Source organism: Chiloscyllium plagiosum, unplaced genomic scaffold, assembly GCF_037043375.1.
Source record: "Chiloscyllium plagiosum isolate Xiang-an unplaced genomic scaffold, Cpla_swu_hap1 HiC_scaffold_43, whole genome shotgun sequence".
Taxonomy (NCBI): domain Eukaryota; kingdom Metazoa; phylum Chordata; class Chondrichthyes; order Orectolobiformes; family Hemiscylliidae; genus Chiloscyllium; species Chiloscyllium plagiosum.
The window spans coordinates 8,843,989-8,866,152 of NW_028270181.1; the positions used below are offsets into that span (position 1 = coordinate 8,843,989).

General features: G+C 44.1%; 1 protein-coding gene across 1 annotated transcript in view; it reads left to right on the plus strand.

The window, feature by feature from the left end:
• The window catches only part of ret (ret proto-oncogene receptor tyrosine kinase), a 134,496-nt gene that overhangs the window by 56,872 nt on the left and 55,460 nt on the right, over positions 1-22,164 (plus strand). Inside the window, exons 3-7 of the mRNA XM_087982272.1 lie at positions 400-681; positions 10,446-10,687; positions 13,746-13,917; positions 18,882-19,081; positions 20,953-21,244. Of these exons, the coding sequence (XP_087838398.1) occupies positions 400-681; positions 10,446-10,687; positions 13,746-13,917; positions 18,882-19,081; positions 20,953-21,244 (1,188 nt within the window). The remainder of the gene's footprint in view (positions 1-399; positions 682-10,445; positions 10,688-13,745; positions 13,918-18,881; positions 19,082-20,952; positions 21,245-22,164) is intronic.

Below are 22,164 nucleotides of genomic sequence, written 5' to 3' on the forward strand. Positions count from 1 at the left end.
GTGCTCCCATTCGGTGAATAAAATTTCTAAAAAGTCCCTAAACATTAGCAGGTGCTAGACAGGGACACTTTCTTCAGATGGAAGAAGACTTGGGGGAAGAGCTTCCACTCAATGTGACTGACAACCAAAGGAACACAGCCACTGTGTTCATCCTCCAGGGACTGGGAAATGGTTTAACTAGTTGCATGTTATTTCTATTCAGTGCATTTAAACTATTGCTTCTTAAAAAAATCCACTATAAAGTAACTTGTGAAGTTAGCCAGATTTTATTGCATACCTCGTGCTCTGTAGGCTGTGGCTGGTAGCCTCTGAAGGGCAGTTAGAGTTAAAATGGCCCCCTGTAAGTTTGGAATCAGAGTGAGCAGCCATCTCACCTTTCTCTTCCTATCTCTGTTGCAGGTAATATGGGCGGACCGGAGCTGTATAAGATCACACTGCATATCTTTGCTGCTCCTGAACCCCGTCGGGAGAAGGAGTGTAAGGCCCAAGTGATTGTTATTGTGGTGAATAAAAGCTCACCCCCCTGTGCCAATATCACGGCGGAAGACCTCTGCTTTGGGGAAGTGGATTCAAAGGTTCAAATTATCGAGAACACGTATCCTGGCACATTCTTTCAAATGGGCTCCTTGCCAAACCAGTACCAATGCCAATTTGCAAATATCTCCTATCATCTAGCAGCAGGTAAATATATCACAGGGTGAGGAGCGATGATTGGCATCTAGTGGGGCACAGAGAGCCTGACAATTGGCCTTTGTGAGGTTTTTGGGTGTTTCCCAATGCCTATCATTCCAAATTTTTTTTTTGTAAGAAATTGATAAAGAAACGTTTTCCATAATATGGGAATGAAGTATGAAAATAAGGAAATCTTACTCAGGCACCAGACACATCACAGCTAGAATAGATTCCCTACAGTGTGGAAACAGGCCCTTTGGCCCAACATGTCCACACCGACCCTCCGGCGTGTAACCCACCCAGACCCATTCCCCTACCCTACCCTATATTTACCCGTGATTAATGCATCTAACACTATGGGCAATTTAGCACGGCCAATTCACCTGGCCTGCCATCTTTGGGTTGTGGGAGAAAACCGGAGCACCCAGAGGAAACCCACACAGAAATGGGGAGAATGTGCAAACTCCAAACAGACAGTCACCTGAGGCTGGAATCAAATCTGGGCCGCTGGTGCTGTGAGGCAGCAGTGTTAACCACTGAGCCACCATGCCACCCTAGAACAGTTTAAAATTATTATAACACACATATGCATATAAACCAACATTTTATTACTACCATTAGTGCTGAGGAAAGGTCATCAGATCCAAAATGTTCACTCTTACTTCCCTGCACAGATGATGCCGGATCTGCTGAGCTTTTCCAGCAAGTTCTGTTTTTGTTTCTGATTTCTAGAATCTGCAGTCCTTTCGACACTCTGGACAGTTTTGGTCACCTGACCAAGGGGAAGAAATACTGTCGTTGGAGGCAGTCCATAGAAGGTTCACCTGACTGATTGGAGGGATTTTCCCAAGAAGAAGTTGACTAAGTTATGCCTGTTTTCATTGGAGTTTAGAAGAATGGAAGATGACCTTCTTATTAAAACATTTAAGATTCTAAAGGGGCTTGGGAAGGGAGATGAGGAGAGATTATTTCCCCGATCCTGTAACAAGTAACAGTGGGACAGTTTAGGACCAGAGGGATAATCTCAGAATAAGTGGTTGCTCATTTAAGACAGAGAGGAGAAGGAATATTTCCTCCCTCTATAGAATTCTATACTGCAGAGGCCTGTCGAGGCTGGGTTGCATATTCAAGTCTGAATTGGATATATTTTTAATTAGTAAGTGAATCAAGGGTTATGAAAAAAAAGGCAGGAAGATGGAGTTGAGGATGATCAGGTTAGCCATGGTCTGATTGAAGGGCAGGCTGATCCCAATGGGCCAAATTGCCGACTTCTGTTGCTACATCTTATGGTCTCATAGTAATCAAACTGTACCAGCCGAGCCCATAATGTGGCTCATTAATGTTTGCTGCATTCACATTCACACACAGATTCTCCAAAAACAAAAGGAATATAGAGTCATATAGCACAGAAACAGACCCTTTGACCCAACCAATCCATGCCGAAAATAATCCCAAATTAACTAGTCCCACCTGCATGTTCCTGGCCCATATATTTAATGATCCTTTTTGTTTGGGATTACAAGGGAGCTTGGGAAATCGAGCCCTGTCACTTTCTCTATGGCAACGTCTCAGATAATCAGTTATCAACCAATCAGCGCCTTCCCCTCTTGTGGTATAAATTGTTGTCGGCCTTTTGAAACTTGGCATTCTTGCATTTGTCCTGATGGAAGTGAAACCAAAGCACTTCAGCAACTCGTCCCTCTTGTCAGTAAGATTAAAATAACTTCTCTCTATAGGCATTTAAAGGACAAGGGGGCATGACCTGAAATTTGGGTTATGATATCTCTTGGAGGTAAGTTAGAAAACACACTTTTGCACAAGGTGGCACAAGTGAAGAACTTCCTCTTACATAAAAAACAGAGGTGACTCCTCAAGTGATTTTATATCTGACAACAATCGATGTTTGGCTCAGCAAAGTATAAAGGAATACAGAGACAAGTCTAGTGAATGGACCTTAAGATAAACGTCAATTACAATCTCATGGAAAGGCTGCCAAACAGGCTTGAGGGGCTGAATGGCCTCATCTTGTTCCTACTTTCCTGTCATTCTCAGTGCGGCCTATCACATTTCCAACGCCCCTCCTCCAAGTCCCTCCTCCCTACCTTTTATCTTCTCCTGCTGAACACTCTCTGCTCATTCCTGAAGAAGGGCCTGTGCCCGAAACGTCGAATCTCCTGTTCCCTGGATGCTGCCTGACCTGCTGTGCTGTTCCAGCAATAAAGTTTCAACTTTGATCTCCAGCATCTGCAGACCTCACTTTCTCCTATCGAGGGAGCATACTAAGGCCAGAGGTCTGGCCTTAGCATGGTGTGGGGAAGGTCAATTTGTTATAAGTGTCTCTTTGGGTTGGCCTGCTGAACAAGACTAGGAGCATGTGAACCTGTTACGTGTTCCAGGATAGTGAGACCTTCCATGGTATTGTTCGCACACGTCCGAGGGTGGGGAGATGTTCAAGATTGAAGATAAAGTAAGCAGGGTCAAGCTGAAGTCTCGACTCATGGCAGTTTTAATGTCCTCCAGCATTAGACAACGAAATTGGATATGTCACCACACACAGAGATATGAAGGAAGAATCCTAAAAATATGGTCAGTCAAAGAGTTTGATTTAAAAGCACGTTTTCAACGAAGAAAGAAATGTAGAGTTTCAGAGAGATCTGGGAACTCCAGAGCCTTGGGCCCATGCAGCTGAAGACTTCCCTGCCTGCGTTGGAGCAATTAAAATCAGAACCCTCAAGAGGCCAGAATCTGTGGGACACCAAGATCCTGAAGTCCAAAGGAAGGAAGCACTAAATAACCTTTAACATTCTCTATTAAGTTATGAGGAGAGGTTAAACAATGTAGGCCGGTTTTCTCTCGAATTTAGAAGGTTACAAGGTGAATCTGATCAAAGTCTTTGCGATATTAATAGGAAAAGGCAGAGGGAAGAAAGATGAACTATTTCCACCGTTTGAAAACTCTAGAACTTGAGGACATCATCTAAGAATTAGGGCCAGACTGTTTAAGAGAACTGTTAGGAAGCACTTCCACACACAAGGAGTGGGAGATGTTTGGAACTCTCTTCCAGACATGGGGATGCTTGTTGAGTTGTTAATTTTGACTCTGTGGTAGATAAATTTTAGTTGCACAAAGGTATTAAAGGATATGGGACAAAGGCAGGTCAATGGAGTTAGGCCGTAGATCAGCTGTGATCTCATTGAACGGTGGAACAGGCTCGAAGGGCTGAATGGTCTATTCTTGTTCCAAATGTTCCTACTTGAAAATTAATGCATTGGTCACACTTGTTCTCCAACTGGAAGTATACAAGTCACATTGGACATGTGTGTCTCAGTCATCAATTTTACTGCAATTTCCTTCTGGAATACAGTGATAGGGAGATGAAAGTAAGGGTGAGTGTTGCAAAACCAAAGTGTTGCTTGACCAGGAGATGGTGTATGTCAGTGAACTCAGGGATGATAGGAGAATGGGAATTGGTGCAAGTTTGAACAGGGGCATTGTAGATTTGGATGACGTTAAGTTTACTTAAGTGGACCCAGATGTGAGTGCAGTGGGATAGACATGTCTTGAGGTGACAAAAGCATGACCAAGCAGCAGGGTGAGGGAATCCCCTCAGCAGAACCTGCCTGGTTGTCCACCTTCAAGGTGCCTAGGAGTTAGGAACTGTCCTCTGGCTAATTGATGCATTTCTTCAACAATTGCACCACCTAGTGGTGAGCACATTCATAGCTCCAGCCTGTACTTACTGAAGTAATGCTCATAATTTCAATCTGGATGCGGGCTGCAACAGGTCACATAGTGGGACAGCCTGAAATGCCTTGGATCATATTTCCAGTGAAGACAAATTTAAGCAAACACTGCTCTCAAGTTAAACCCAACAAGACCTGGCAAACAGCAAATGAATTTGCAGAATCATTTGTGCTGCAGTCTTCGATGATTTCGCAATTTTTTTTGCAGCCTCAGCTCAACGTTGCTGCAGAGTCCCTGCTTCCTGGCCAACGTCATTGGGACATGCAGTCTACAAACTTGAGAAGCATGGTGTATTTTTGATTTTTGTGTTGGGAAAGACAAGTAAAATAAAGTTTATATAGTTATGATACATCATTTATATAGTTAAAAAGTATTTATATAATTAAAAATCACACAACACCAGGTTGTAGTCAACAGATTTATTTGGAATCAGTAGCTTTCGAAGCACTGCTTCTTCATCAGATGGTTGATGAAGGAGCAGCGCTTTGAAAGCTAGTGCCTCCAAATAAACCTGTTGGACTATATAAACTGGTGTTGTGTGATTTTTAAGTTTGGTCACCCCAGTCCAAATCATGCATTTATATAGCGATGTTCGCAACCTCAGTGTGTCCCAAAGTGCATGATAGAAAATCAAGTATTTTTAAAGTGTAGCCACCGTTGTAATTCAGGAGAGGTGGTAAATCTGTGCACAGCAAGCTCCCACAAGCACCTATTCTCACTCCTTCTACAGCAGTATTTCCTTTACCCTGGGTCCACACCCAGGCATAACTAATCAAGTGGAATGAGCATAGATTAGTTCCAGACTCTCATCACAGAACAATTAAAATGACAGAAATCTTGCAGTTGTTGTTCAGGATGAGGTTGGTGTGATTAATCATTCCAATTTAGGAGGTGTGAGTCAAGATTAATTTGGTAACAAGGACAGGTTTCCTGAGAGTACATCAATTTGAGGCAGTATGGTGGTTCAGTGGTTAGCACTGCTACCTCATAATACCAGGGACCTGGGTTTTATTCCAGCCTCAGCTGACTGTGTGGAGTTTGCACATTCTCCCCATGTCTGGGTGCTCTAGTTTCCTCCCACAATCCAAAACTGTGTGGGTCAGGTGGATTTGTAATGGGGTGGGTCTAAGTGGGATGCTTTTGGAGGATCGGTGTGGACTTGTTGGGCTGAATGGCCTGCTTCCAAACTGTAGGGATTCTGTACAGTATGGGAAGAGTTACAGGAACAAAGCTTATGCCTGTTGATTTGGATTATGGCTGTTCCATTTAGAACACAGAACAGTACAGCACAGTACAGGACCTTTGGCCCTTGATGTTGTACAGGCTTTTTATCTGACTCTAAGATCAGACTAACCTACATACCCTTCATTGTACTAACTTCCATGTGCCTATCCAAGAGTCCCTTAAATGTTCCTAATGTATTTGACTCTACTCCCAGTGCTAGTAGCGCATTCCATGCACCCACCACTCTCTGTATAAAGAGCTCTGCCATCTTTCCTAAACCTTCCTCAAATTACTTTAAAATTGTGACCCCTTGTGGTAGATATTTTCGCCATGGGAAAATGACTCTGGCTATCCACTCTATCTGTGCTTCTCAATATCTTGTACATCTCCATTGAGTCACCTCTCATCCTTCTTCACTCCAATGAGAAAAGCCCTAACTCCCTCAAACTTTCTTCATAAGACATGCCCTCCAGTCCAGGTAGCATCCTGGTAAATCTCCTGTGTACCCTCTCGAAAGCTTCCACATCTTTCCTGTAATGAGGCATTTAGAACTGAACACAATATTCCAAGTGTGGTCTAACCAGGGCTCTATAGAGCGGCAGTATAACCTCGCAGCTCTTAAACTCAATCCCCCAGCTAATGAAAGCCAACACACCTTCTTAACAACCTTATCAACCTGGGTGGTAACTTTGAGAAATTTATGGACATGGACCCTAAGATCCCTCTGTTCCTCCACACTGCCAAGAATCCTGCCTTTAACCCTGTAATCTGCATTCAAATTCAATCTTCCAAAGTGAATCACTTCACACTTTTCCAGGTTGAACTCCATTTGCCACTTATCAGCCCAGCTCTACGTCCTGTTGCAACATAAAACAGCCCTCCACGCTATCCACAACTCCACCAATCTCTATGTCATCAGCAAGCTTATTAACCCACCCTTCCACTTGCTCATCCAAGTCATTTATAAAAATCACAAAAAGCAGAGGTCCCAGAACCAATCCCAATGGAATACATTTGGTCACAGCTGAATACTTTCCATCTACCACCGCCCTCTGTCTTCTATGGCCCAGCCAATTCTGTATCCAGAGAGACAGGTTTCCCTGCATGCCATGCTTCCTGAATTTCTGAATGAGCCTACCATGGGTAACCTTATCAAATGCCTTTGCTAAAATCCAGATACTCCACATCCACTGCTCTATCATCATCAACGTGTTTCGTCACATCCTCAAATAACTCAATAAGGCTTGTGAGGCATGACCTGCCCCTCACAAAGCCTTGCTGACTATCTCTATTCAAACTATGGTTTTCCAAGTAATCATAAACCCTGTTTCACCGAATTCTCTCCAATGCTTTGCTCACCAATGATGTACGTCTGATGGGTCTATAATTCCCAGGATTATCCCTATTCTGTTTCTTGAACGAGAGAATAACAATTGCCAACCTCCAATGATCTGACACAACTCCAGTGGACAGTGAGGATGCAAAGATCATTGCCAAAGGTGCAGCAATCTCTTCCCTTGATTTTTGTAGTAACCTAGGGTATATCCCATCTGGCTCAGGTGATATCCTTATGTTTTTCAAAGTTTTCAGCATATCCTCCTTCCTAATATCATCCTGTTCCAGCATATCAGTCTGTTTCACCCTGTCCTCAGAAATGTCAAGTTCCCTCTCAGTAGTGAATTCTGAAGCAAAGTATTCATTAAAGACCTCCCCTACCTCTTCTGACTCCAGGCGCAAGTTCCCTCCACTATCCCCGATCGGCCCTACCCTCACTCTGGCCATCCTCTTGTTCCTCACATAAGTGTAGAGCACCTTAGAGTTTTCCTTAATCCCATCCATTAAAGCTTCTTCATGCCCCCTTCTAGCTCTCCCAAGTCCATCCTTCAGTTCCTTCCTGGCTACCTTGTGATCCTCAGAGCCTGTCTGATCTTTGCCTCCTCAACCTTAAGTAATCTTCCTTCTGCCTCTTGACTAGATGTTCCACATCCCTTGTCACCCAAGGTTCTTTCACTCTCGCAGCTCTTCCTCACCTCAGTGGGACAAACCTGTCCAGCACTATCAGCAGGTTCTTCCTAAACAACCTTCACATTTCTGTCATGCATTTCCCTGAGAACATCTGTTCCCAAATTAGATGCCCCAGTTCCTGCCAGTAGCATTGTCATTCCCCCTCCCCAATTAAATACTTTCCCATACTGTCTGCTCCTATCCCCCTCCATAAGTATAGTAAAGGTCAGGATGTTGTGATCACGATAACTGAAATGCTCTCCCACCAAGAGATCTGACACCTGGCATTATTCGATGCAAAGCACCAAATCCAATATGGCCTCACCTCTAGTTGGCCTATCTACATATTGCATCAGGAAGCCTTCCTGGACATACCTGACAAAAACTGTTCCATCCAAACCATTTGAACTATGTAGGTTCCAATCAACAACAACCCTGTTACTTCTACACATTTCCAAAATCTGCCTCCCAATCTGCTACTCCGTGTCTATGTTGCTGTCTTCCATCGAACTACCATTGTTACATTACCTTTAATACAGCTGCTATTGCCCAATGGAAATCCATCTTGGTGTTTGAAATAACTGGACCAATACCGGTATCCTATCACCAAGTCACCCTTTGTGAGCACAGTACATGGGCTCTGACCAGCCAGATCGGAACCAGTCGCTAGACTGAGGAGACTCTGACGCTCCTGTTTATAATATTTTATTAAACAAATTACAAAACACAGTTTACAAAAAACAGTTTCAGCCATTCTAAGGCAGCCCACCCCTACGTACCTTCCGGCTCTCGGTCCACCCCATGCCCCTTCCAGTTCTCGGTCCGCCCTGACACATCTTTCGACCACCTCTAGGACAGCCTGCCCCGGTACCCGCCCGGGGTGACAGCGGTCCGCTCCTGTTTATAATATTTTATTAAACTGTATTTTATTAAATACAGTTTACAAATAACAGTTAACATTAACAGCTGTATACAACAGCAATTTTACAAGGGAGAGGAGCAGCAAAGTCAGGCCCCAAACCCTACTGTTCAACCAGTTTACAGGGAGATGAGGACAAACCTCAAATCCCAGTTTCACATATAAAAAGACAGTGACAATGACATTTGTATACATTTGACATAAAAAAGTGCATACAATACAGACCCAGCAAGCCCCCGTTCCTCCCACCTTCCGACCACTCCAAGGAAGTCTGCCCCTACCCACCTTCCAGCTCTCGGTCCACCCCATGCCCCTCCCAGTTCTTGGTCCGCCCTGACACACCTTGCGACCACCTCTAGGACAGCCCACCCCGGTACCTGCCCGGGGTGACAGCGGTCCGCTCCTGTTTATTTTTTATATTTTATTAAACAAATTACAAAATCTGTAATTACAACAAACAGTTACATTTACAGCTGCATACAAGAGACAGCAATTTTACAAGGGAGACGAGCAGCAAAGCCAGGCCCCAAACCCTACCGTTCAAACAGTTTACAGGGACATGAGGACAAACCTCAAATCCCAGTTTCACAAAGATATAAAGAGACAACAGCAATGACAGTTGTACATTAGACAGTACTGTTACATACAAAAGTGCAGACAATACAGACCCAGCAAGCCCCCATCCCTCCCACCTTCCGACCGCTCTAAGTCAGCCCGCCCTTACCCACCTTTCGGCTCTCGGTCCACCCCATGCCCCTTCCAGTTCTCGGTCCGCCCTGACACACCTTTCGACCACCTCTAGGACAGCCCACCCCGGTACCCGCCCAGGGTGACAGTAGTCCGCTCCTGTTTATGTATTTATTTATTTTTTTATTTTTTCCTCCTGTGTATTTTTTTCTTTTTTTTTCTTCTTTTTTTTCTTCTTTTTTTCCTTTTTTTTTCTCTTTTATTTTAACCCCCACACTACCACCTAAGTGCGGTAGTGCTTATTATTTTTTTTCCCCCAGCACCCATGGTGTGTGTGTGTGCAGGTGTGAGACACAGTGAAAGACACAAAGTGCACGAATCTTTATTCAAATTCTACCACCAGGAAGATAGGAAAACACCTGGGTGGCCAGTGACAAACACTGCCCTTCACATCAAAGGACAGTGCTGTGTGATCAAAACAGTGAAGGGGAGGGTAGGGACTAAATCAAAATAGAATTGGAGGGAGAAATGATGCACTCCACTCCCTGCGGTGCCCACCTCTTGCTCCTGTTTATTTTTTTTTATTTTTTTCTTTTTCAAATTCCACCACCAGGAAGATAGGAAAACACCCGGGTGGCCAGTGACAAGCACTGCCCTTTTCACTCCTGTTTATATATTTTTTTTTTCCTCTTTTTGCTTTTTCTTTTTTTTTTAATTTTAACCCCCACACTACCACCTAAGTGCGGTAGTGCTTATTTTATCCCCAGCACCCATGGTGTGTGTGTGCAGGTGTGAGACACAGTGGAAGACACAAAGTGCACCAATCTTTATTCAAATTCCACCACCAGGAAGATAGGAAAACACCCGGGTGGCCAGTGACAAGCACTGCCCTTCACATCAAAGGACAGTGCTGTGTGATCAAAACAGTGAAGGGGAGGGTAGGGACTAAATCAAAATAGAATTGGAGGGAGAAATGATGCACTCCACTCCCTGCGGTGCCCACCTCTCGCTCCTGTTTATATCTGTCAGCCAGGGCTCCCTGATTGGCCAGGTGACCAACCCCAATCAAGAGTTCCTTGTCAGTGAGATCCACCCAGCCGTGGTTCCAATCACCACACTGCTGCTGCTGCAGAAGCCTGCTGGAAGGACACAAGCACCCCATACAAAGTATCATTTTAATCTGTTCATTTTCCAGATGGTTTGGGTCCGTTCAGGATTAATGAGAAGACATCAGAGGTCAGTGTGGAAAGGTCCTTGGACAGGGAACAGAGGGAAACGTACGAGATGATTGTCAAATGTATCTTGCGGACACCTATGCAAGTGATGCAGGTTGGGAGGTCCTTGCATGTGACTGTTCTTGACAAAGGTGACAATGCCCCATACCTCCCTGATGGTAACGACACGGCTGAGGCGTTCATTGAGTTCAACAGGAAAGAGGTAGGACCCCCTACAAGGTTTGGATGAGAACGTGTGTGTATGTGTATACATGTGTGTGTGTGTGCATGTGTGTCTGTGTGTATCTGTGTGTGCGCATGCGTGTGTGCGTGCGCACGTGCATGTGTGTGTATGTCTGTGTGTCTCTCTGTGTATGTGTGCCTGTGTGTGTCTGTGTGCGTGTCAATGTACGTGTGCGTGTGTCTGTGCATGTCTCTCTGTGTATGTGTGTCTGTGTGTGTGTGTGCGTGTGTCTGTGTGTGTCTGTACGTGTCTCTCAGTCTATATGTGTGTGCATGTGACTGTGTGTATGCATGTGTTTGTGTGTATCTCTCTGTGTATGTGTCTCTCTGTGTATGTGTGTCTGTATGTGTGTGCGTGTATATGTGTGTGTACATATGTCTGTGTGTGTCTCGCTGTGTATGTGTGTGTGTCTCTGTGTATGTGTGTGTATGCATGTCTATGTGCATGTGTGTGTTTCTGTGCATGTCTCTCTGTGTGCATGTGACTGTGTTGGTGTGTTTGTGTGTATACATGTGTCTGTGTTTGTGTGTGTGTACATGTGTCTGTGTGTGTCTCTGTCTGTGTATGTGTGTGTGTTCATGTCTATGTGTGTGTGTGTGTCTGTGCATGTCTCTCTGTCTATGCATGTGACTGTGTCTGTGTGTTTGTGTGTATGTGTGTACATGTGCCTGTGTATGTGTGTGTCTCTCTGTGTATGTGTGTATGTGCGTGTCTATGTGCGTGTGTGTGTTCTGTGCATGTTTCTCTGTGTCTCTGTGTATGTGTGTGTGTACACATGTGTCCTTGTGTGTCTGTGTGTGTCTATCTATGTGTGTATACATGTGACTGTGTGTGTGTGTGTGTGTAAGTGTGTGCACGCGTCTCTGTCTTCAGTTCCTATGTGGGAGTGATGGAAGGTGCACAACCAACTCAAGTTGTTGTTTTTCACCCAAAAAGCATTTACCCTGAATGCTACACTTTCTACATCTCCCTCATTCCCTGAGAGGCCGCTTTATTTCTGCAGAGCATGGTTTATCATTATCTACTTTAATGACCTTTCCAGTCTTCACATCCCCTCTTTCCAGTGGAAACGACGTGTTGGAAGTTACCATGGTGATGGCCTCTGCTGCCTAGGTGTGCTAGTACTCCGAAGCAACCTTACGATGATGTCGTGGCGCTGTGTCTCACTGGGCATATATAGCACACTGTGGGTGGAGTTAGTAGATAGAAAGTAGAGGTGAAGAGAGAGGCACATGCAAATAATGGTTTTTCAGTAATGTCACAGGAATATTAGAGCTTGGTATATCTCAGATTACCATGTATGACATTAATTAGCACTAAGGTGCAATTTTGAAAGTTCTAAAGAAACTATACCCTTAATTGGATAGATAACCCCACATGACAAAAGAACCTCTCCTGCTCCATGCATCCAACACATCTCAGATTCCCTTTCTAACAGAGGCCCACTTTCTTCTTCCACAAACAGTGATCTCCTGTTCTAATGTGAGCTGTGTTCTCTAATGCCTCATTTACAAAATCTTCCCTTCACTCCTAGTTTGGTGGTTGACCAGTGCTCACCAGCCTTGAGTGCACCCAACATCAATCAGAGTTGATGCAGATATGACCTTCCAGAATGTGGGTCTGGAAATTCAACATCTTACAATATCTATGAAATATTCCATTCTTGTGCACTTTGCAGCATGATCGTTGTTTGAATTAAAGATAATTATCTCGAGAAAATAGAAGAAAGAACAACTCACTTCTGTTGTAAGGTTACCTTATCTTTAAGGGAATTCACTTTTAAGGACTTCATTTCCTGTGTTCAATTAGTTTTCTTAAATTCTGTCTTATCTCTTTGCTTTTCAATTTTTGTTGATCTCTTGCTTCATTTTTTAGTGTTCTGGTTGGGAAAAACAGTCAGTGAACAATTTTATTAGAACAGATTTTCATTACTACATTTATTGCAAACTGAAACATTCTAAGCATCGACCTCCTAACTCAACAGTTTCAGTCTCTGCCTCTTTAGATGTGCTTAAGTTACAACCTCAGCTAATGCTCTCCACTCGCACATAATTAAACACAATTCATATACAATTACACTGTCATAGTGGTGACCATAGCTATCTTCCAAGCAACTGACCAGTGTTCGATTCCTGGCCGGGATAGATTGCCAGTTTTAAATCTTTAATCAGAAACCCATACTTAAAATGAATTTGATCCATTGTAAATCAACTAGGAGCTCCTGCAGTATGCTGGTAGTATCGCTTCCTCTGTGCCAGAAGGTCTGAGTCAAGTGCCACCTGCCACTGGAGTTGTGTCACAGCATATCCAAGCAGTTTGATTACGAAAGGAAACACTAGAATTTCAATGTAGCACCATCATCCTACTTTGCACCTATCATAGAATCCCTACAGTGCAGAAGCAGGCCGTTTTGTCCATTGAGCTCACACTGACCCTCCAAAGAGCATCCTACCCAGACCCAGCCTCCCAGTGTATCCCCTAATCCCATATCTACTGTGGCCAATCCACCTAGCCTACTCATCCCTGGACACAACAGATAATTTCAGCACAGCCAATCCACCTAACCTGCACATCCCCAGACACTATGGGCAATTTAGCATGGCCAATCCTGCTAACCTGCACGTCTTTGGACTTGTGGGAGGAAACTGGAGCACCCAGAGGAAACCCACACAGACATGGGGAGAACATGCAAACATGCAGTCACCTGAGGCCGGAATTGAACCTGGGTCCCTGGCACTGTGAGGCAGTAGGGTTAACCACTGAGCCACTGTGCTGTCCCTTAATTCCTACTCTTAGCAAAGTCTCATTCAAAAGGTTTTTTTTCCCTCTGTTTCTAGCTTCATGTTTGGGAACAGTACTACTTGTAACAGTTTGGCGAGTGGGCAGCCCTTAGTTTATCTCCATTGCCCTTGGTGAGGAGGGTAGAATGGTTTTCTGGCTTGCTGTCATCCATTTTAACAGTACTGTGTAGATCCAAAATCTATTCCATTGGGGTTTCAAGATCCGCACTCAGTGACGTACCTGTTGTATTTTTCAGAACACTGTGGTGGTGTCCCTCTCGGTGTACGACACAGACAGCACCACCAAGTACACAGCTACAGTGATGAGGAATGACACTTGGATCACAGACAACTTCCGAGTGAAGGCCACACCTTTGGAGATACCTGCCAGCACCAAAATGCCTGCTCGAGGGACGGTGAACAAATATGGTAAACCCTCGCCAAATTCCCCGTCTTTCAGCAAACCACGGCTTGGGCAAGTGGAAATGAGAGAGACTTCAAACTCTGGGATACAGAAACATACACAGCAGGTCCATGAGTATCTGAAAGGGGAAAATGATGGGTGTGGTGGGGTAGGGTTTATTTTGGCTTCGGATACTTTGCTGTCACTCAAAGGAAGGAAAACTGATGAATAAGAAAGGGATGGGGGTGCAGGATGGTTCAGGCCCCAAATGTCCCACTGTGACCCCATTTGGAGGTTTGTAAATTATTGAGACACCTCTGAGATAAGGGGGTGTCAGGGAGTAGAGAGAAGTTGGGTGAGACTGGGAAGAGGTGAGGGAGCGGAGCTCCTAACATCACAGCTCAGGGCACCACCTGACACCTCCATCTTGGGAAGCCTGGATTGGTGCTGTGCCTTTTGTAAATCCTGTGGTGCCTGGTCTCTTGGAGAGAGCCAGGTGGAGAGAAAGAGAGAGGGAGAGAGAGAAAGAGGGAGAGAGAGGGGGGTGGGGGGGGGGGGGGGAAGGGGAGAGAGAGAGAGAGAGAGGGAGAGCCAGAGAGAGAGAGACAGACTGACAGAGGGAGAGAGCCAGACAGAGAGGAAGAAAGGGAGAGCCAGAGAGAGAGAGAAAGAGAGAGAGCCAGAGAGAGAGAACCAAGAGGGAGAGAGAACCAAGAGGGAGAGAGAGACAGAGAGAGAGAGAGAAGGAGAGCCAGAGAGAGGGAGAGAGAGAGAGAGAGAGAAGGAGAGACAGAGAGTGGGGGGGAGTGAGTTGGGGAGAGCCAGAGAAAGAGAGATGAGTGAGAGCCAGACAGAGAGAAAGGGAGAGCCAGAGAGAGAGAGAGAGAGAGAGAGAGTGAGCGAGCAAGAGAGCGAGGGAGAGAGAGACAGAGAGAGTGAAGGAGACAGAGCCAGAGAAGGACAGAGCCAGGGTCAGAGAAGGACAGAGATGATGAGAGGGATGTCAAACAATGATATGAAGGTCACCAGCTCTGGGTCAAAGGGAAAGGATGATCTCGCCTGTGCAGTGTTTATGAACAGATAAACTTTTTCCAGATTCACAGCATACCAACACAGCCCTCCACCAACCACCACCACCCTCCCTGTCTGTTTATGTTACTGGCAGGAGCTAGAGAACCAGCATCTTACTTGAAGTGTGTCCTTCAGCCTGAAGCATTCCGATTAGGGGAAACCTTTCTGCTTAAGTGCTCCCGTTGGTGCAGAGCTTAGTGCTATGGAAAACACACAGCAGATTTATTGACTCTGATCTTACGGAATGGCGGAGCAGACTCGAGGGGCTTTATGGTCTCCTCTCAAATTCTTATGACCCCACTCACTCGATACTGCATCCATTAAAATAATGGATGGATGGAAAATCACAAAGGCCACATCCCACTAACCACTATGTCCAGATTCAACAGCATTTAAAGCTGCACTCTGGCAAACGGGGAGTTTACTGTTTCAAACTCCTTCAGACTTTGCCCGGAAGACCCTCATTGGGATGAAATTTCAGGCCAATGAATGGCCTTGATTTGGCAACTTTGTTGGCTGGTGTTAACCTGGACTTTGCTGTCTCCCGTTCTATAGAAGCGGCCAATCTTCAATCTGTGCCCTGAGGCAATCAGCCATGCCAATTCTATATCAATGTAGCAAATTGATAATCCGCACCCACCAACCCCGCTTCCCATCCCCTAGTGCTCCTCCTCCTGGCATTTCAATGAACCAGAGAAGGACAATTCATATCAATTGAAATGTGAAAGACATGTTGGGAATTACTATACCCAGAATGTATCTGCAACAGGAATTCTACCCCCCCCCCCCCCTCTACTGTACCGGTTTGGGTTGCTCTGAGATCATGTTTCAATGGATACTGGAAAGTTCTAACAAAGGGTCACTGGACTCGGGATTTTACCTCTGTCTGTCTGTCTCTCTGCCTCTCTCTGTCCCCACCCCCCCAAACCACCCCCCGCCCCCCCCCCCCCACCGCCTCTCTCTCTCTTTCTCCAGGTGTGTCTTCAGCAATTTCTACTCCTGCTTGTTTCAGATTTCCAGCAAAGACAGTTCTTTCTATTATTTTATTCTTTTATTTATATTGTATTTATATATATCGCCTTTCATAACCTTCCAAATTGTGATACGACCATCAAAGTCCTTTTGTTGTAGTGAGGGACCCCCTTCAGGCTATTCATGCACAACAAGCTACGACAAGAAAAGCACTGGGCGACTGAAATATAAAAATAGGCTGGGACTTCTTCCACTGGATGTAGGAGGTGACCTTATGGAGATTTATAAAATCATGAGGGGCATAGAGAAGGTGAATGTTAAGGGTCTTTTCCCATTGGTGGAGGAATTCAAAACTAAGGGGCATATTTTTAAGACGGGAGGAGAGAGATTTAGAAAATACACAAGGGGCAACTTATTTCACACAGAGAGTGGTTTGTGTGTGGAATGAGCTGCCAGAGGCGGTGAGGGATGTGAAGACAGTTACACTGTTTAATAGACATTTGGATCAGTCCATGTATAGAAAAGATTTGGAGGGGCATGGCCAAGAGTAGGCAGGTGGGTCTAGTTTAGTTTGGTTGACGTGGACTGGTTGGACCAAAGGGTCTGTTTCTGTACTGTATGACTGTTAATGCTATGAATCTATTGTGTTCATTGGAAAGGACGCACCAGACTTTGGTTTAATGTCTTATTTTCAAGTCAGTAACTCTAACAGAGTACGACACTGGAAGGTCAGCCTAGCGTCCATGCATAAGTCACTGGTGTGGGACTTGGACTTACAAGAGATGACGCTGCTAGCATCGAGTCCACTACTGACTCAAACATAAAGGTGTTAACTTACTCTTTCATGGTGTGTAAACATCCCTGATAAGACCAATATTTGTTGCCCATCCTTTCAGAGGACAGTCAAGAGTCAACCACATTGTTGTGGGACTGGAGCCACATGTAGGCCAGAACAGGTAGGGATGGCAGATTTCCTTCTCTAAAGGACATGAATGAATCAGGTGGGTTTTTACAGCATTCAATGACAATCACTGTCGAGCCATACAGCACAGAAACAGACCTTCGGTCCAACCACTCCATACCGACCATAATCCCAAACTAAACTAGTCCCACCAACCTGTCAGGTACCAAGATAAACTAGGGTGACAAATTCATGTGATAGGCAGTACTAAAGTCATAAGGAACTATGATAACACCCTGGCTCCTGATGAAAGGTAGCTGAGAAGCTTGCCTGACATCTTTGCATCGGCTTCATGCACATGTGGAATATTGAGGCCAGTCATTAGGCTGTATAGAACTTGAATCCTGATAAAAAGAGAGACATGTTGTCATCATCTTGCACTCATCAGGACAAATGTAAGAATGCCAAATTGTAACTGATCACAACAATTTATACTGTGGGAGAAATGTGTGTCGATTAATTGGCCAATTGATTCTGATTCGCTGAGATGATGCCATTGAGAAAACAAAAGGATCTCAAATAATTCCAGACTTGAATGTGTCCCATTGATTTGCAGAGAATGGGTTTCTCTGTATGAATGTATGTCATTTCGAGCTTCTGCCTGAAACGTCGACTCTCCTGCACCTCAGATGTTGCCAGACCTGCTGCGCTTTCCCAGCACCACACTTTTTGACTCTGACTCTCCAGCATCTGTAGTGCTCACTTTCTCCTGGTTACTGAAAACATAGTCAGTTCTGCTATGACACATCTTTCCTGAACACAAATTGGCTGTAACAAATTGGGTGAATAGGGAATGCTGTTTCTAAAGTGTGAACTTTTAAAGTGCGTATTGGCTGTTATGAAGGTGCAGAGGTGTACTGTACCTTTAAGAGAGTTGAAAAGCTAGCAGAACCAGCTGACACAGTGCAAAGTGTTCTGAACAGGGTAACAATGTAACATTTGGTCGAACTGCGAATGTAGCTGGGTGCTGTAAGACAAAAACAAATTTCAAATTTAAATTATGCCCTAAGATACCAAAGTCCAGTCAAGTTTGAATTTAGTATTTTGATAATATTAAAACCAATGAAACTATCCGATGTTTTGGGGTATAAATATCAGACATGTTGAACAGTTAGCCAGAGTGGCAAATAGAACTGCCAAAAGACCAACAGATGTAGGCTGCTAGTAAGAGCTCTCTGAGAGGTACCTTTCTTGAGAAGGATTTTGCACAGAAAAAAATATTGAATCCAACTTGGAGAGAGAAGCTATAGAGGAAAATCTACAGAGGAAACTCGGCAAAGCTGGCCGGTTTTGAAACGTGATTATTTTTCTGTAAATCGTAATCGCGATTTGTTTTATCGGACTAGTGTTGTAGAGGGGGAAGTAAAACATAGATAAGAGAAAGGAGTTGTAAAATAGTTGTTAGTTAATATTCTCTGTTAGACTTGAAAAAAGTTGTCAATTTTTACTTTAAGTAGTGACTTTTGGGATAGTTCTTTGCCTCTCAAATTTTAACAGATTGCAGCACAAGGTGAATCTTTTCTGTATTGCTGGTTTAAATTAGCACAGGGGTTTACCCCGTGTCGTAACATGGCTATAACACGATTGGATCACCAAGGCGTTAAGTCTTATTTGTATAGCACGATTTTTTGTATATTGCAGGGTCACACAGGAACGTAATTATCATGTTCTGGAAGAACTGACTGTAAATGAGCCATGTTAACATCTCAACCTTAAATTGGTTGTGAGTATAGCTATTAGCAAAGCATTTCCTGTTGGATGTGACTGCAATTCTGCAACATTTGCTTAACAATGCCAAGTGCGTCAATAGATACATGCTAATAACTTTCTCCTCTGATAGAATTAATTGTGGACAATGCAGATATAGGTTGATATAAAAAGGCTTGTATGGAGCATGAATGCTGGGTATTGACCAGTTGGGCTGAATGGACTGTTCTGTACTCGAGTCTCTGTGTAATTCCCTGTATTATTTTGTGTTTTATTCAGAGTTGATACTGAAGAAAAACCTATCAATCTCCGAGAACCGGTCATTTACTTTGGACGTCCTGGTCCGTGATACAGAATATAATGGTCCCAATAGCTCAGTGATGCTCCATTTCAACGTCACCATCCGCCCAATCATCATTGAGTTCACTGACAACGTGTTCCATTTCTTGTTGAACAGGAATGCAGGACGGTCTGCAAAGGTAATTGTTTTTCTTGTGATTGGAGATTCTGCGGGGGACAGACAAAGTCAGAACAACTGCAAAACAAAAATAAGAGCTATGAGTAAAGACATCTAACCTCGTCTAATATTCTGGAACATGCTGCCAGGGGAGGTGGTTGAAGTAGATACAATAGCAATTTAAGAGGCATTTGGACAGACACATGAACAGGAATAGAGGGATACAGACCTTGTGCAGGCAGATGGGATTAGTTTAGAATAGCATATGGTCGGCACAACCATGATGGCCTGAAAGGCCTATTCCTGTGCTGTATTGTTCTATGTTCTCTGAGGATGTATGGTACTGTCATAGTAATCTTGAGCCACATTATTATTATTGAGTGAGACTTGAGAACATTTGAACAAAGGAACAATTAGCAGTAGACCATTCATTTCCTCAAGCCCTCCTTCACTATTCAATAAGATCATGGTGGATCTGATTGGAACCTCAAATCCACATTCCTGTCTACCCCAACAGTCTTTCACCCCCTTTCTTACGAGAATCTATCTACTTCTGTCTTAAAAATATTCAATGACTCTGCTTCTACTTTTCAGGAAGAGAGTTCCAAAGTCTCTCAACTCGCTGAGGGAAAAAAAGGCCAATCTCTATTTTAAACAGGAGATCCTTAATTTTTAAACAGTGACCCCTAGTTCTAGATTCTCCCAGAAGACATAAAAACATAGAAAATAGGAGCAGGAGTAGGCCATTCAGCCCTTCGAGTCTGCTCTGCCATTCAATATGATCATGGCTGATCATGCAATCTCAGTATCCCATTCCCGTTTTCTCTCCATATCCTTTGATCCCTTCAGCCACAAGGGCAACGTCCAGCTCTCTCTTGAATATATCTAATGAACCGGCCCCAACAACTTCCCATGGGAGAGAACTCCACAGGTTCACAACTCTCTGAGTGAAGGAATTCTTCCTCATCTCAGTCCTGAATGAATTACCCCTTATTCTTCGACTGTGACCCCTAGTTCAAACAAGAAACATCCACCCAGTCAAGACCCCTCAGAATTTTATAAGTTTCAAACAATTCCCCTTGTAACTCTTCCAAACCCCAGTGGATACAAGCCTAGCCTGATTGATCTTTTCTCTGAAGACAACCCACCCAACCCAGGTGTTAGTCTAATCTACTCTAGAATCTGGTTATTTATTTCTGGATCAAAATGATAACAGGATAATAGATTTCTTTATATGGTGAGTGGAAATGATCTGGAAGCCCCTATTTCAGAGCACACTGGGGATGGAGACAGTCAATTATTTTAGAGGAAATGGATAATTGAAGGAAATAAACTTGAAGGGTTGGAGTGAGAGGGGATGGCATGGACTAGATTGTGAGTTAGCATTGATCCTCCCAGTGGGATGAATGGCTGCCTTTAATGTCATGACTCCATATTCTGTCCATTTGGGAGCTGGAAAACAATTAACATGCCAATAAAATTTGATGTTCCAAAAATTGGATAAAACTAAATGAATTGTGACTTCACCTCTAAGCTCAGAATATTCCAATCCCCAAATGGTGAATTTCCATGGTTCCCTCCTTGATGATGAGTATGTAGGATCTGATTGACAGCCCCTGACCTAGGCACTTCTTCCATGGCGATAACCATCTTCAAACAGACCAGTGTGGGTGTTTATCCCATACAGTCGGATGTTTTCTGAGCTACCACAAGCTACGCAGTGACTGGAAGACATCCATACCCCCCAGGGCCACATACCAAGCCAATGCTCACTCCAGAGCTCCACCTGTTGACACCTGGAGGGAGGATCGAACCCTCCAATTGGATGACGGGAATGTTAATGAGTCGGGATATTGGCCGCAACTTAATTATTATATCTACCGTGTGTTACAGATTGGAAGGATTTGCATCGCAAACTGTCACAACTTTCAAGCATTAAATATAACTTACACGCTGGTGCCCCTGACTCAAACCGAGGAGAACATCACGCATCAGGAAAGAAACTGTTCTTCCATCGTGGGGGTCCTTAAGAGAGCTGAGGATATATTCGGGTTCCTGTACATCAATGATGTGAAGATGTTGAGAGCAGGCTCCTGCTCCAGGCTTCACTATACCATCATTGCCAATGAGTCTTTGAGCAAGGAGGTGGCTAAAGCCAGTATTATCGTCACTCTCGAGGGCTCATGTACGTACTTGTGCTTCTAGTTTTTGTCCTTTTGCCTTTTTCTGACCACACTTTTGATTTCAGATGAGGGAGGAAGGAGAGAAAGGATATGAGATGGAGGGGGAATTTGAGTTGGAGGATCAATTATGAATGGCCTACTCCTGCTCCTATTTCTATCAGAATGGGCTGCCAAGTTATCATTCCTCCAAAAGTGACTGATTCGTCAGAAAGCATGGACAATTTGCAGAATTATTAATGTAGCAAAGATGGAGTTTGTACAGGGGCAGGACAAGGGATCATGCAGGTTTGTGTAAACACAAAACAAGACTTGTGAGGGAGCTCCAAAATAGTTTTTTTTAAAATAGTAATTCTTAGTGTGTGACAATTGCTGGCATTTATTGCCTATCACTAGCTATCCCAAGATGGTGGTAACAATTTGAAAAAAAATGAGTGGCTTCAACTTTAGAGGGTAGTTTACAGCCTGCCATATTGGAATAGGATTAGAGTCAAATAGAGGCCATACAAGGTATAGGACAGCAAATTTCCTTCCCTGAAGGATGTTGGTGAAATAGTTGGGTTTTTTCCATCAATCCAACAGCCCTCTGGTTGCTTTTACTGATGGTGTTCCACCCCTTGGAATCCCAGTTACTGTGGCAACATACATGCTGTGATCTGGAGCCATTTTAGAGATGGGAGGGGCTCCAACTTCTTTCCATCAGATAGTTTCCCAGGAATCTCTCCCACTCTCACTGCCTGTTTGTGTGTGTGTGTGTATTATCAATTATCAACACGTTTGGCCACGATAACCAATGAGCATTCTTTGGCCATCAGGTCCTGGAGTAGGACTCAAACCTGGAGCTTAGAGTCAGAAGGTGATAATGACTTCCTTATTTGTACTGGCACACCTTTTAATTTCCAGCATTCTTAAAATGCCAAGGTGA